General features: G+C 37.5%; 1 protein-coding gene across 4 annotated transcripts in view; it reads left to right on the forward strand.

The window, feature by feature from the left end:
- The window catches only part of SLC17A5 (solute carrier family 17 member 5), a 65,737-nt gene that overhangs the window by 23,359 nt on the left and 26,130 nt on the right, over positions 1 to 16,248 (forward strand). For all 4 annotated transcript variants that reach the window (XM_070418234.1, XM_070418233.1, XM_070418230.1 and 1 more), the window contains exons 5-7: positions 1,655 to 1,741; positions 2,922 to 3,040; positions 10,692 to 10,850. In XM_070418234.1, coding sequence (XP_070274335.1) covers positions 1,655 to 1,741; positions 2,922 to 3,040; positions 10,692 to 10,850 — 365 coding nt within the window. The remainder of the gene's footprint in view (positions 1 to 1,654; positions 1,742 to 2,921; positions 3,041 to 10,691; positions 10,851 to 16,248) is intronic.

Here is a 16,248-nt window from a genome sequence, read left to right on the forward strand (position 1 = left end):
TCACCACTTCATGTCTGAACCATGTCCAGCACAGTCAGTGGTGAACTTGAGGAGGGGTGGTGAAGGATTAAAGAAAACAGACAAGAGAATACAGTTGGGGACAGATGGATCACTGTGCCTGGTTGAGGATACAGTGACACAGCCTTAAGCCAAAGCTTTATTTTATAGTCCGATCACACAAAGCAAAACAAGGACAAGATGTTTACAATGTTCTTGCGAGTTTCAAATCTGCTTCTTTCCTGTTGTTGCCATTCTCTGAACTTTTATCTAGCTTTGTTTTGGCAGCACTTGCTGCACCTCCCGCAGCCCACATCTCTTAGCTACCTCGAACTGTAGGGTCCGACTATAAGGTCAAGCTTACAACTATAGCCTTTGGCTATAACCATGCTGGGAGGGCTTTGCCCTCCAAGCTGGGACTTGTATGTGACTTTGCCACAAGTCATTCCAAGGCTTGATCCTGTCCGAACGCTATAGCCACTCTCCACACATGTCAACCAGCCTATGCCCTGGCACATAGTACCTGGCATGGAGGACATATTCAGTAACTATTCGACTTGTTTTTCCAGCCTTTATCTTCTTTTCCTTCAACCAAAGTTCCCAAATCCACTCTCTGCTTTTCTACTTCCTTGACTCATCCTATTACAGCTCCCTCTGTATCTTCTTACCTTGTTTCTATGGGTCTAAATTTTACCCATCTTTTCAAAGCCCACTGCTGCTTCTTATATCTTTTCCTGACCTCTGAAAGTCAGAGGTAATCTGTCTCATATTTGAACTTTCATATTGCTCTGTGACACTTAACACTTTCTAACATCTATATATACACATAAGCCTAAGCAACCGAACAACTGGTTGACTGGTTGCTATGATGCGCACTGCTCACCATTGGGCAGATGCTCAATGCAGGAGCTGCCCCCTGGAGGTCAGTGCGCTCCCAGCCAACCTCCTGTGGCTGGCCAACCTCCCACAGTCCCTCCCCCTGGCCAGCTGGCCCCAATCGGGACTGGGTGAGATGGCCCTGATCAGCCCCAATCGCAGACCAGACCAAGGGACCCCACCCATGCATGAATTTGTTCACCGGGCTACTAGAATAATATTAAGACCACAACTTGAGCCAAGAAACAATATCTGATTATTTTAGCTCCTATCATACCCACTAAGGTGTCTTGTGTATGGCAGTTAAAATTAATTTTATTTATTTCTCTGAAACAATTGATTGTAACATATTGTGGACAAATTAGATTATTACAAGTTTCATTCTTATTTCATTAAGTATGCTGCTGTAGGTTATGTTTATCAGCCTTAGAGACCACGTTTGAACCTCAGATACCTGGATTCCTAACACATGTGACATTTACCCATTCGTATTATAATAGGTCTTATATTGATAGATGCCTTCTAATGCAATAGCTACATAGTTGTAACTAATGGAACTACATATTAACGTATACATTTTACATATTGTGGATTTTCTGGTAAATGATTCCTTAAGAAAATGGATTGTTTGTATTTACGTGTGACTAATTCAGTTCTTGTAGGATCTGAATCATTCTTTCTCTTCTCCATTATTTGTTACCCATCTTCTTTAAGCAATAAATGGGTAACAAAGTCTTTGTTCATCTCTCCAAAGTTTACAAAGTCTTTGTTGTTGTTCTAGGAGCACAGCTTGGGACAGTAATTTCTCTCCCTCTTTCTGGAATAATTTGCGTCTATATGGATTGGACTTATGTCTTCTACCTTTTTGGTAAGTTCATTGAAAAATTTAACCTAAATTATAGTGTAACAAATCCAAAATGTAATAGTAGTCTTATAATTGGTTAAAAATATATATATTCCAACTCACTGAAGTAATCATCTCCAAAATTACAAAGCTCTAAAACACTGATAACCTATTTTTCAAGTTGATATGGTCAAAATGATCTGGCTGAGTTTTGACGTGATATTAGTGTGGGGATATTTCTCAATAGAAACTGCTGTTGAATCTAAGACTTAAAGCTATACTTACTATCAAAAATTACTATGTTGAATATTATAAAAATGTATATTTTGAAAATTTTCTTCTCAAGCAAGGTAGGAAGCTTTCACTTGTTAGTTTTAATTTTGTCCCAGGGCCTTTTACTTCTCAGTCTCATTAGCATAGTGATACATATTTTCAATAAATTAGATTGCAACAAAGACATTTTATGCAGGAAATCTAACTGCAATCCAAACAAAAGAAAACCAACACAAAACAAAGCAGATACCTGTGGAAATAATAGCTTGTGGAAATTTATATTTTAAAAGGTTTGTCAGCTTGTTCTTTCTCTCTCTGGAGCACACCCATGCCTTTTCCCCTCTCTGTCTCTGCCTTTCTTTTTCCTAAGCTCCAGGGCCTTCTTTTTTGTTTTTTTTGGTGTGGTTTTTATTTGGTTTGGTTTGTTGTTTTTTTTTTTTGGGGGGGGGGGGGGGTGTTTTTTCTCTTCTTTTTTTGTTTGTTAATAATTCTTTATTCTTGAAAGTATTACATATGTCCTCTTTTTCCCCCATTGACCCCCTCCAGCCTACCCTCATCCTCCTCCCCAGGTCTAGGGCCCTTCTTTTGTCTCTAACTTGTTTCCTGAGCCCACAAAGCTCAGCTGGTTCTATAGCTCACTTCTTCTACCTCTGGCTTTCTAAATAAACTTTTGCAAATAAATAAAAATAAAAGATTTGTCTGGTATACTCTGAAAGGCAGAGTCATATGGTCAAAAGTTGTTCTCTTCAAAATTTATAGGAAATAATACAGATAGCAATTATCCCATTAAAGGATTATGAGAGGAACTTGAAATAAAAACTAAACTGAAACCAATATACATTGATTTTATAATTACATAATTTTTTCAACACTGTAAAAATTACTGTTGGTGCATTCTAATTTTATTTAACTATTATTTTTCTATTTTAAGGTATTGTTGGAATCATTTGGTTTGTTTTATGGATCTGGTTAGTTAGTAATACACCAGAAACTCACAAGACAATCTCTCACCAGGAAAAGGAATACATTCTTTCATCGTTAAAAAATCAGGTATTGACTTTGGCATATTTTAAAAATAATTTTGAAACTCTTTTTCTTCAGAAATAAGATACCAATTGTTTTTGTTTTTTTACCACGTTGCCATCTTAACCAGAAGCCGAAGATCCCAATTTTTAACAGATATTTTCATTATGCATGCTCTAGGCAAAATGGAGCAGGCAAATGAAATAAATGTACAAAGTATTGGTTTGTTTTGCCGGAGAAAATCTAATTCTCTCTAAAATCTATGAAAAATTAATTTTTAAAGTTATTTTAAACCTTCTAGAGCAGCAGTTTTCAACTTTTTTCATCTTATGGCACACTAATTACCAAAATTCTGTAGCAGATGAAAAAATGTATATATTTTTTGCTAATCTGACCAAAAAAATAGGTATAATTTTGATTCTTTACACCAGATGGCTATTGTTGTGTTGGCTCTTGTCATTTTTTTGTAAAATATGTTTTTATTGATTTTAGAGAGAGAAGAAGGGAAAGAGAGAGAGAGAAATATCAAGTGGTTGCTTCCCAAGGACAAGGACCTAGCCCACAACCTGGGCATGTGCCCTGAACAGGAATTGAACCAGTGACCTTTCTTTCGGTGCATGACATGCTGCTCAACCAATTGAGGCTCACTGGCCAGGGCGGCTGTTGACTTTTTTTAAAATTTGACAGTCTAAGGGAAAAGAGGTCAGTGCCCCTGACTAAATAGTCAGATATTGCATGTTTTGAAAATTCTTATGGCACACTGGTTGAAAATTACTGTTCTAGAGTAATGATTATCAGGTGAATCTTAAATTTGTTTTCTTCTTAATTAGTAGAAAATAAAATGTGTTATTTATGAAAGGAATCTTATAGCTACACTAGAGGCCCGGTGCACGAATTTCGTGCACCGGGGGGCAGGGAGGTGGGTCCCCCAGCCTGGCCTGTGCGCTCTCACAGTGCGGGAGCCCCGCAATTGATCACCCCAAAGAGATAGGTCCCGCCCACCCATCCGGGGCTCCTCGATGGATTGCTCCAAAGAGGTAGGCCGGAGCCAAGGGACCTGCGTCTGCGCTGTGCATGCAGCATCAAGCCCCCGCCCACCCAATGCACATGCAGCCTCCTGGTGATCACTCGTTATGGTGTGAGGGCATCACGACCACATAGGCTTTTATTAATAGGATTCTAAATGTTAGCTGTTAGAAAACTAGTATGTTTTTATCTGTATTTTAAATGAGTGTGATTTAACGATGATAGCACATTTAATATATATACCTATTTGCCCCTCTACAGTAGATCTTTAGAAAAAAACATCTTATTAAAGCTAGATTTCTATCACTTAATCAAACACAGTAGCAACTCAGAAATAAAAGTCTGTCATAATTTAATATAAGAAATACTCAAGCCATGAAAACAAAATATTTGGCCCTAGTTGGGTTGGCTTAGTGGACCGAAGGGTCCTGAGTTCAATTCTAGTCAAGGACATGTACCTTCAATGCAGGCTCCGCCTTGGTCAAGGTGCATGCAGGAGGCAACTAATCAATAGGTTTCTCTCACATCAATATTTCTCTGTCTTTCTCTCTCTCTTCCACTCTCTCTAAAAATTAATGGAAAAATATCCTTGGGTGAGGATTAAAAATATATATATTTGCCTTTTGGGGAGAATAAAAGATAATCTGAAATCATTAGGAAAAATTAAAATATATATAGTCCTTTCTTAGCTTTATTAATGGCTTCAGAGTCACTTTATTAGTTTAAGAACATAAAATAATTCATTTGAAACTTTTGCCCAATAAGTTACCACTATTGATATTTTCAATGTTTATAGAAAGTATAGGCAGGTAGAATTTAAACATTTACTCATTTACATTTCTTTTAAGTTTTTAAATTTTGCTACAAATGTACCTACAAACTGCTGAACTTTAGAAAAATATGGCATATCTTGTTCTTTGCCAAAGGTCAGCAAAAAATTAGAAGAAATCAGCAGTGTAATAAGGAAAGTTACTTTGAGATCTTAGTGTCCTTCATGATGTTAATCAAATGTATCACCCACTTTTTTCCTTGAAGAAACCAATAAAAAGAATTTAATGCCATGTTAACAGGTCTTGCCACATAAAACTTTATATGTTTGTCACATTTTCTCAGCATTGCTGGGCAACAGCGAGCTTCTTCTATTATTATTTTCATGGACTTATGAAACTTTTTAGTTTTAGATTTTTTTCCAAAGCTTTCTCTACTTGATGTGTGTCTAAATCTGTCCATTATCCAAACCTACGGCTAATTTGTTCTTTCATGTGTTTCAGAAAGTAGAATATTCAGAAGCAAGAGGAGTTAGAAGGATTAAGTTTCATAGAACCCCAAACTGCATTCTTAAATCAGATGATATCATAATTGAAATGTCATAAAATAATGTGTTTCGTGAAACTTCACCTTTAAATCTTGGATCCAAGAGATCTAGATCATCTGCTGTACTTTATTCATCCTTTAAACATTTTTTGACAATTTACAATGTCCTAGTTTCTTTGTCAGGTACTGGGGGCTTAAAAGATAAGAGAAACAAAATGAACAAGACATGGTTCTTGTGGGATCTGTGATCTCCAGAGGGAGACAGACATGAATGAACAGAATTTCAATATAGTGTAAGACAGACACATAAGCTCTGGCCTGTGTGGCTCAGTTGGTTGGAGCGTTGTCCTGTACACCAAAAGGTGGCGTGTTCAATTCCTGGTCAAGGCACTTACCCAAGTTATAGTTAGATCCCATATGCAGGAGGCAACTGGTAGATGTTTCTCTCCCTCCCTCTCTCCCTCTCCCCCGCTCCCTCCCTTCCTCTCTCTAAAATCAATTACATAAATTAATTAATGTTTTTAAAAAAAACAGACAGATGCACAGGAAATCTTTGAAACAGAAGGCAGGGGGTCTCAGCCAGCCTGGGACATGTCATAAGTCCTCTGGTATCAGTGCCCCCCAGCCAAAGATCATCAAGAACATACCTGTAGTGGAACAGAATTGGGTTTCTTGATTTGTTTTAGTGAGGGAGAAGGCACATCATGAGGAACCATAGGGCATCTCGTTATTAGGAGCTTGTTATAATTTAGACTTGGATTCATTGACTTTGGGGAGGATTTAAAGAACTGTTTTGGTGTTAGTAGCAATTCTATAATTACCTTAATTTTTTTTCTAGAAGGTGGGGCTAAAGCTGTTAGCCAGTTGAGGATTTTTGCTCCTTTTTTGTGGTTCATAGCATTCTTATTTTGTCTGTGCTCAGACATGATTATAGAGTGGTCTTGTTTTTGTCTCATTCCATCATGTTTATAGAATGGCTTTGTTCAAGTTCGATGGTTGAACACCAGGACCTAGTTGTTACAAGCAGGCAAGCTCAGGTGACAATAGCCTGGGGATGCTTTTTTCTTTATCACTAATGAAAGCTTTATATGATCAGTCTAGAAAGGGAAATTGGAGTTAGCCAGACAGATTGGGGAAGTGAGAGATGTGCAGGCATTCCAGGCCAAGTATATGGTGCAGAGAAGGCACAGGAGATAGGGTAATATCTCAGGAAGTCAGCAGTTAGGTAGGGCTAAAAGTGAAAAGCAAAGAGCAGCAGAAGATAGAGGAAGTAGGCAGAAGTCAGATCAGAGGGTCCCCTGTGTCTCACTGAGGAGCTCAGATTTTATCGTGCAGGCACTGGGATGCCATGAATTGTTTGTAAGTTTGGTGACGGAATGAGGTTTGCCTTTTAGAGAACTTATACTGACAGCTGTGTGGAGAGAAGACCTGAGCCAGATAGGCGAGGTTCCAGTTAGATGCTTTCTTACTTATTAAGCTCAGAAAAAGTCAGTAATTACAGGCAGAAATGTGATTTCATTCTTACAGTTGGTAGATCTTACATTTATGGCAGCATGTATAGTTCTAATTCTGATTTAGAAATTGTTACAAAAAGAGCAATAAAATCTTCAGGGAACTCTACAAGTAAACTCCCAAGGCCAGCTCATAACTAGTGAGCTCTATAGTTGTGAATGCTTTAAGATCATCAACATCTCTGTTTTAAAGATCTCTCTTTAATAAATTATAAACAGACATTACCACTTCACCCATAGAGGTTTTCTTTCCTAGAGATCTCTTATTGGTTTTTTCTTTTCTTTACTTAATTCTTGAGAACAGCATGTTTTGTAACTGTTTTTGCTTTTATACCTTTAAGAAAGAGTATACAATTTGGCAACATTATTAAGTAAATGGGGGCCTTGGTTTGAACAGTTATAAATTAAGAACATCTATTGTATGCAACTTTTTCTAAATCAATTTGTTGTTACGTGCATTTGACAGGAAAACGTTTTTTTGTGAAGTTGCACATAGAATATACTCAATATATGTTGAATGTCCTTACCCTTCATGTATTCTAGAAAATTAACACATTTTACAGAAATAATTTTTTTGTAGTTATCAGAGCAGTATGTGCCTTGTCTTCCCCAGTTACTGCTGGGAGCAGGATTCTTGTGATATCCCGAGAAAAGGAATTTTCTGAGACTCACACGGGATGATGAGACATAGTAGAAAGCTTTATTTCTATGGAATTATATCCCTGGGTTTCCAAAGTCCCATTTCCTTTAGTCCAGTCATAGAAGAAGTGTAGCTGGGATTTCAATAGAGTTGGAAGCAGAGCCAGTGTCCAGACTTTCCTTTCCATGTTGGAGCGGGTCCAGTCCAGCATCAGGGTAGTTTAGCTTGTGTTTCCCACTGCCGTCTTGCAGTCCATTGCATGTGGGGTCCGCATGGCTGTGGGCCATCCAGGCAAAATAAGGAAGCCAAGAATCACAAGAGTCACGAGCCAAGTGCACCAAGAGTCACAAGGGGAACCAAGCGAGTGAATTTCTTTGTTTAGGGGATTATGTATCCTCAAACTTGCATGCGCTGGCAGTGGCCATGCCCCTTATGTACAACTATCTCTGCGTTCAGATGTAACTGACAAGAAAGCAAATTAGCAATTATATTCCCCATATAAGATTCCAGACCTCACTGTTTCATCAGAAATTCCATTATCATTCAAATATCTAAAGAAAATTTGCTTTCAAAATGTTGGCTGGAAAGATGATCTGAGCAATTTAAAATTTTCCTTCCCAGTGTATTTTCATTTATCACCAGTGGCATTTCAGAACAATGTAGAGCTCTCATGTTTTTGCCAACATGTAGGTTAATGAAGCCATAGAGAATGTGTGTGTGGACACTGTTTGATTGACAAGTCTTCTCTAACGGTAATATTTCAGAATCAATAGCAAGAGAATAATTTCTAGATCTAGAATATCAGAAAAAGCTGTTTTGTCCTTCATTAAGGTCTTACCTTAAACCTGTGTCATCCATTACGGTAGTCACAAGCCCATGTGGCTATTAAATTCTTATTTAAACTAACTTAATTAAAAATTTGGTTCCTCTGTTATGTTAGGCAAAATGCAAGGGCTTAATAGCCACATGTGGCTACTGGTTACCACACTGAGAAATGCAGATATAGAACATTTCCATTGTTGTAGAAAATTCTACTAGACAGCACTACCTTAAAACCTTGAAGGATTTTTTTAGTGTCTGCTGGATACTTGGATAGTTTCTCTTAGTAACATTTTAAAAAATCCTCTTTAACTTGAAACATAATGTATAATGTGAAAATGCTGTAAATTGATCTCATAATTCTTATTGGGAGAAAAGACTTTTGTTTTGTACCCAGTTTACAAATGAACATGAAGCTGTAATATGTGCATATCCTATTCTTTCCAAACCTCACATAATTACCAATTCCTTTTTGTGGAGAGAACATTTAAGATCTACTGTCTTAGCATCTTTCAAGTATATAATACAGTATTAGTAACTTTTGTCACCATTGCTGTACATTAGGTTCCAGAACTTATTCATCTTATAATTAGAAATTTGTACTCTTTGACCGACACTCCCCCCTCAGCCCCTGGCAACTACCATCCCACACGCGTTATATCATACAGTATTTTCCTTTCTCTAATTTTTTCACTTAGCGTAACGCCCTCAAGGTCTAGTCATGTTGCAAATGGCAGGATTTCTTTGTGGCTGATTGTCTAAGTCAATATTCTCCACGGGCTCCCGGACCTCAGCCAAAAGGGGCTGGAGCTGGTTCATAACTGCCTTTAGGGTTCATGGCCGGGACCATGATTTGTATTTGTTTTACCCAATGCACAGGTGTGTGAGGCTCCTCCCAGGTCCCTTGGCAAATGGAGCTGGATCCCACAGCTCCCACAAAGGCACTTTTATCTATGGATGGATGCCAGGTGAGTCTAGGACAGTGATGGCGAACCTTTTGAGCTCGGCGTGCCAGCATTTTGAAAAACCCTAACTTAACTCTGGTGCCATGTCACATATAGAAATTTTTTGATATTTTCAACCATAGTAAAACAAAGACTTATATTTTTGATATTTATTTTATATATTTAAATGTCATTTAACAAAGAAAAATCAACCAAAAAAATGAGTTTGCGTGTCACCTCTGACACGCGTGTCATAGGTTCGCCATCACTGGTCTAGGACATCTTATTTGGCCATCTTGCTGATGTCACTCCACTTATAGCTGTTCTTGGTTGGGTGTTTCTCAAAAACATCAGATTATCAAAAATTCAGTTGATATTTATAGGCCGTGAAAATACGCTAGTATGGCTAAATTTGCTTCATTTGTACGAACAAGATTATGCCTAAATACTGTTGAAATGCTATTATCAGAGCCATATATTCTTCTAAAATAATACTGTTAAGCCTTGGCCAGTGTGGCTTAGCTGGTTGGAGCATCTTCCTGTACACCAAAAGGTGGTGGGTTCCGTTCCTGGTCAGGTTGTGGGTTTGATCCCTGGTCGGGGCATGTATGGGAGGCAACGGATCAATGCTTCTCTTTCTCTCTAAAAAAAAATTAAAATAGCCCAGGAGGTGATGGTTCAATTCCCAGTCAGGGCACATGACTGGGTGCAGGCTCAATCCCCAATAGGGGGTGTACAGGGGGCAGCCGATCAATGATTCTCTTTCATCATTGATGTTTCTACCTTTCTCTCTCTCTCCCTTCCTCTCTGAAAACAAAAAAAATATATTTTATAAATTAATTAAAACATCACTGTCACTACATGCAAGTACATGCAGCAGGAATCTTAAAATTATTACATATTTCACACTAAAGTTTCTTTTTCTGGAAGGGGGGGTACATTATTCAGAATATATTTAGTTTCCAGAGATCAGATACATTTAAACATGTACCTTTCAACACAGAAGTGTGATTCATTTCCTTTGTGGGTTTCAAAGCTATATAAAATATATCTATGTTCCAAATTCCTTTAAATTCTAAAATCTCTAGACTGATCTTGTCCTTCCTCTTGTCTCTAACTTTTCAAGCAATAGGGGTGGATGGGGAGGTTGCAGACCTCTTTTATCTCTATAACTGTGGGTGACTTCTGCCATTCAAAGGGAATGTTTGGAGTTGACATTATCACTCTAATTACATTTCAATTTTTCTTCTAATTTGAAAAATGAACTCTATTACTGTATAATATTTTTAAAGAGTTGGTTTAAAAATCTGGAATTTACTAATCAAGGCTGATAATGTGTTCTAGATGGGATTTTGGCTAATAAGGTACAGATCTAAACATAGCTGTAGCTTATCCTGAATGCGCCTGGTTGTTTGTTTTTTCAGCTTTCTTCACAGAAGTCAGTGCCATGGATACCCATGCTAAAATCCCTGCCACTTTGGGCCATTGTCGTTGCACACTTTTCTTATAACTGGACTTTTTATACCTTGTTGACATTATTGCCTACTTATATGAAGGAGATCCTAAGGTTCAATGTTCAAGAGGTAAGAAAATATAATCTATGCTTCTTAAATAAAGTACAGATTTTGAACTGCACACAGAATTTGTTCTTATCTATGAGAAATTCAGTTATTTTTACCTTCCATTTTACTCTAATTACTAAATTTTAAAGACTTCTCTTTTTTGCTTCACAGTTGTTCTTTCTTTTTCAGTCAGTGTGTGTAAACTCTTGATTCATGGTATCTTTTGGCTGGAACCCCAGTAACCATAAAGTCCTGCTAATCCCTAGTAACTTGCAGGATATCAGATCTATGTTCCAAATTCCTTTAAACTCTAAAACTTAAAGTGGCACCAACATTCACTTCTACAAAGGATGGTAGCGGGACTGCTGGCAGCTGAGCAAGGAGTTGGAAAGTGCAAGGTTCTTGTGCAGAGGCTACTCTGCAGCATCATTTAGGATTGGAAAAGCTATAGTTGAAAAGCTGTATAAGAAGGACCTTCCTGAAACTGCTAGTTCCTTTGAACTCATCAGTTGAGGTAGTTCCTATTATCTCTATTTACATTGATGGATTTTGTCTTTAAAGAGATTGAGGAAGAGCCTAAAGAGAAAGAGGCACAGTGTGTAAGGAAAATTGGTGGTATTTTTGCTTTCAAAATTAAGATAAATTAAAGACAAATGTAAGAGTTAAAATGATAAAACTCTTAGAAAGTATACATCTCTGTGACCTTGGATTAGGTAAGTTTCTTATATATAACACCAAAAACACAAGTAATCAAAGTAAAAAACTAGATAAGTTGTACTTCATCAAAATTAAAAACCTTTGTGCATCAAAGGACACTATCAAGAATGCAAACCCACTGGAGGGGAGAAAATATTTGCAAGGCACATATCTGATAAGGGTCTAGTACCCGCATTATATAAAGAACCCTTACAACTCAATAATGAAAACACCATTTTTTAAATGAGCAAATGATTTGAATGGACATTTCTCCAAAGATAGACAAGTGGCCAATAAGCCCATGTAAAGATGCTCAGCATCATAAATCATTAGGGAAATGTAAATGAAATCCATAACCATATACCACTTCACACCTATTAGAATTAAAAACAAACAGAAAATAACAAGTGTTGAGGATGTAGAGGAAAGGAAACCTTCATACACTACTGGTGGGAATGTAAAATGGTATAGCCACTGTGGAAAAGAGTTCGTCAATTCCTCAAAAAAAATTTAAACAAAGTTATCATATGACCCAGTAATTCCATTCCTAAGTTTATACGAAGAGGATTGAAAACATAGGTCCACACAAGTACATTTACACAAATGTTTGTAACAGCATTACTCATACTAACCAAAAAGTGGAGATAACCCAATGTCCACCAGCTAGTGAGTAGATAAACAAAAGGTAGTATATTCAAATAATGGCGTATCACTCAGCCACAAAGTGAAAGATAGCCCTTGTTGGGGCCCAGGGCAGGCCAACCCAAGATATCCCACAATGGCATATTGATTATTTCTAAGTGGTAAAATCACTTAAGAAGCATATATTCTTTCTGATGTTCATAGCAGCACAATTTATAATAGCTAAGATTTGAAAACAGCCCACGTGCCTATCAGTAGATGAGTGGATAAACAAGCTGTGGTACATTTACACCATGGAATACTGTGCAGCAGTAAAAAGAAGGGTCTCTTTTTTTTTTTTCTTTAATATATTTTATTGATTTTTTACAGAGAGGAAGGGAGAGAGAGATAGAGAGCTAGAAACATCGAAGAGAGAGAAACATCGACCAGCTGCCTCCTGCACATCCCCTACTGGGGATGTGCCCGCAACCCAGGTACATGCCCTTGACCGGAATCGAACCTGGGACCTTTCAGTCCGCAGGCCAACGCTCTATCCACTGAGCCAAACCGGTTTCGGCAAAAAGAAGGGTCTCTTACATTTTGAGACAGCATGGAGGGACCTGAAGAGTATTATGTTAAGTGAAATAAGCCAGTCAGAAAAAGATAAGCATCACATGATCTCATTCATCTGTGGAATCTAATGAACAAAATAAACTGTTGAACAAAACAGATCCAGAGACATGGAAGAAGGGAACAGATGTGGAATCTCAAAGGGAAGGCGGAGGTGGGTGGGTGGGTGGGTGGGAAGAGATCAACCAAAGAACGTGTATGCAGATCTAAATATTATTCCACTGAGGTTTCTACTTGAGATTTTCCCGGGAGAACTATGGAAAGAGTGAAATATCAATAGCTGGCCAGTAATTACTGCTGTGCACTTAATTGCCTTTATTTTTTAAAAAATATATTTTATTGCCGAAACCGGTTTGGCTCAGTGGATAGAGCGTCGGCCTGCGGACTGAGGGGTCCCGGGTTCGATTCCGGTCAAGGGCATGTACCTGGGTTGCGGGCACATCCCCAGTGGGGAGTGTGCAGGAGGCAGCTGATCGATGTTTCTAGCTCTCTATCTCTCTCCCTTCCTCTCTGTCAAAAATCAATAAAATATATTTAAAAAAAAAAAAAATGTGAGTTCCCTTTAAAAAAATATATATATATATATATATTTTATTGATTTTTTACAGAGAGAAAGGGAGAGAGATAGAGAGTTAGAAACATCGATGAGAGAGAAACATTGATCAGCTGCCTCCTGCACACCCCCCACTGGGGATGTGTCTGCAACCAAGGTACATGCCCTTGACCGGAATCGAACGTGGGACCCCTCAAGTCTGCTGGCCGACGCTATGTCCACTGAGCCAAATCAGTTAGGGCTGCCTTTATTTTTTATGGAATTTTTAAAGTTCTATAATGAGAGAATTTAAAATAGGAATCTTTTATCTTGCATTTCATATTTTAAAAGACATTTTCTTTTTTGAATCAAATTTTTTAAAAATGTGAATAGAGTTTGACAGTAATTCTCTACTTAAATAGAAGCTTTTTTATTGAGGTAACATTGATTAGTAACATTATACACGTTTCAGGTATACAATATTATAATTTGATATTTGTATACACTATAGTAAGCTCATCACCAAAAGCCTCGTTTCCATCTGTCATCATATATTTGACCCCCTAAAAGCCTCTTTTTAACATGGATTTTTTTCTTGAGAAACCAATTTATTACATGCATGAAATGGCCTTTCCTTAGGATAAGGCTAGCTTTGTATTTAAAATTATAATCTCATTAATTAAAAATTGTAAAGCTTTTGATCTCGTTATAATCTTGCTTTTTCATGTAATTTTAGTTTCATTAGTTATCCTACCATTTCTTTTTTTTCCTAGTTTTTTTCAATTCTAGCGTCCATATTTCTTACAACTCAGTGAGAGCTGGGGCAATATCTATTACCCTATTTTAGATATTAATATTTTGGGATCAATTTTTTTAAATAAATGAATACAAGGAATTTTATCCTTGCACACAAAGTTGAATAACTGTAGAAGATATTCATGGAATGAATAAATGTTGAAGATTTTAGTAGTTTTAGATTGTTGGGAGTTTTTAACATTGTAGCTTTAGGAAAAAAAATTGGAGCTTTAAGTGGAAAAATTCAGTAACTCTGTGGAATTATCAGCCGTATCCCATTAGGGAACAAGACCACGATCTGAAAATTAATTTCTCTTCTTGCTACAGCTTATTTATCTGTAGGATTCTGCCCCAGTAACAATAGATGTAATCCCACTATGCAGAAGTCTAAATGGAATAAAATTTAAAGAGGAAATTACACAGCATAATACCAGAAAGAAACAAAAATTTTCAGTTACAGCCCTAGCTGGTTTGGCTCAGTGGATAGAGCATCAGCCTGCAGACTGAAGAGTCCCAGGTTCAATTCCGATTCAAGGGCACATGCCTGGGTTGCAGGCTTGATCCTTGGTGGGGGATATGCAGGAGGCAGCCAATCATCAATGATTCTCTCTCATCATTGATGGTTCTATCTCTCTCTCATTCTCCCTTCCTCTCTGAAATTAATGAAGATACATGTTTTTTAAAAATAAAAAAAAATTTCAGTTATAGAAGAACTGGAAGCATACAACATCTGAATACAGAAAACCAAACTATGATGAAAGAAATATTTTCTTAAGCACTTTAATTTAAAATATTAAATTTTTCTGGTCTGCACCATGAATGATGCTTAAATGGATTATAAGATTTAATTATTGCTGATAAAATATCTTTCTGCCTTTTTTGTGTTTGTAAACACTAACACGTGCATCCATCTCTCTTAGACTATAAAAACATTTGCATGTGTGTGTGTGTTTGTGTTTTGGTGTTGTTGTTTTTTTTCATTTAGTCTTGGCACCTCAGACTTATGCTGAGGAAAAATGAACGGAAGAAAAATTTGTCTTATTCTGAGTGTGTGTTCTTCATTTTACAGAATTTGTGATGTCCTAAAATCTGTCAAGTAATTTCCTACAAAAATAACACATTTCCATGATTAATTCTGTTTCATATCGCCTGGTGTTTTCATTTTGCTTAGGTGGTAACTTAAAGCAAAAGGGAAAAGATAGAGGTCTCTCAATCATAGCCTTTGTTCTGCTCAAAGTATGTGCTAATGCACCAGGCACCTGACCTAGATGGTGTTCACTTAAGAATAACTTGTTGAGATATATATATTTTTTTTAATATATTTTATTGATTTTTTACAGAGAGGAAGGGAGAGAGATAGAGAGTTAGAAACATCGATGAGAGAGAAACATCGACCAGCTGCCTCCTGCTCATCTCCCACTGGGGATGTGCCTGCAACCCAGGTACATGCCCTTGACCGGAATCGAACCTGGGACCTTTCAGTCCGCAGGCCGACGCTCTATCCACTGAGCCAAACTGGTTTCGGCAGAGTTATATATTTGATTTATATGTTTTCTGTATGTGTTTTATTTTATAATAAAAATATTTTTAAAATAAAAATAAATGACACTCAAGACAAAAACTTCAGTGGGGAAAATCCATAGGCTAATAGAAAGACTTATCTTCTCTCACTAAAGCTACTGCCCCCCAAGTCCCAAAATAACATTCAAGATTGCCTTGAGCAGATTGGACTATAGTGAGCCCTGGTTCCCTTTGAGACAGGATCTTAGGGACTGCATTGAACTGAATCCCAAAATCCTTCTATAGACCAAACTTATTTACTATCTATAGTAATACCTGCTAATATGCTAATTAGACCGGATGTCCTTCCATACAACCTTCCGGACAAAGCCGGGGCTGTGAGGGAAGCTCAGGTCCCGGGTGCCTACCAGCAGCCGAAGGGAAGCCTGGGTCCTGGGTGCCAGAGGGAAGCCGGGGGATGGAAGGCCTACTCTTGCATGAATTTCATGCATTGGGCCTCTAGTACCTATATAAAAATTAACAGTTTATTGCTATGGATTTACTTTGTTTTTGAGTGGTGAATGTGTGCGTGCGTGCGTGTGTATGTATGTGTTGGTTCTTCCTCTCATCATAATTATTTCCATG

This window comes from Myotis yumanensis, unplaced genomic scaffold (genome assembly GCF_028538775.1).
Source record: "Myotis yumanensis isolate MYYU_CA2020_CCGP unplaced genomic scaffold, mMyoYum1.0.hap1 SCAF_6, whole genome shotgun sequence".
Classification (NCBI taxonomy): domain Eukaryota; kingdom Metazoa; phylum Chordata; class Mammalia; order Chiroptera; family Vespertilionidae; genus Myotis; species Myotis yumanensis.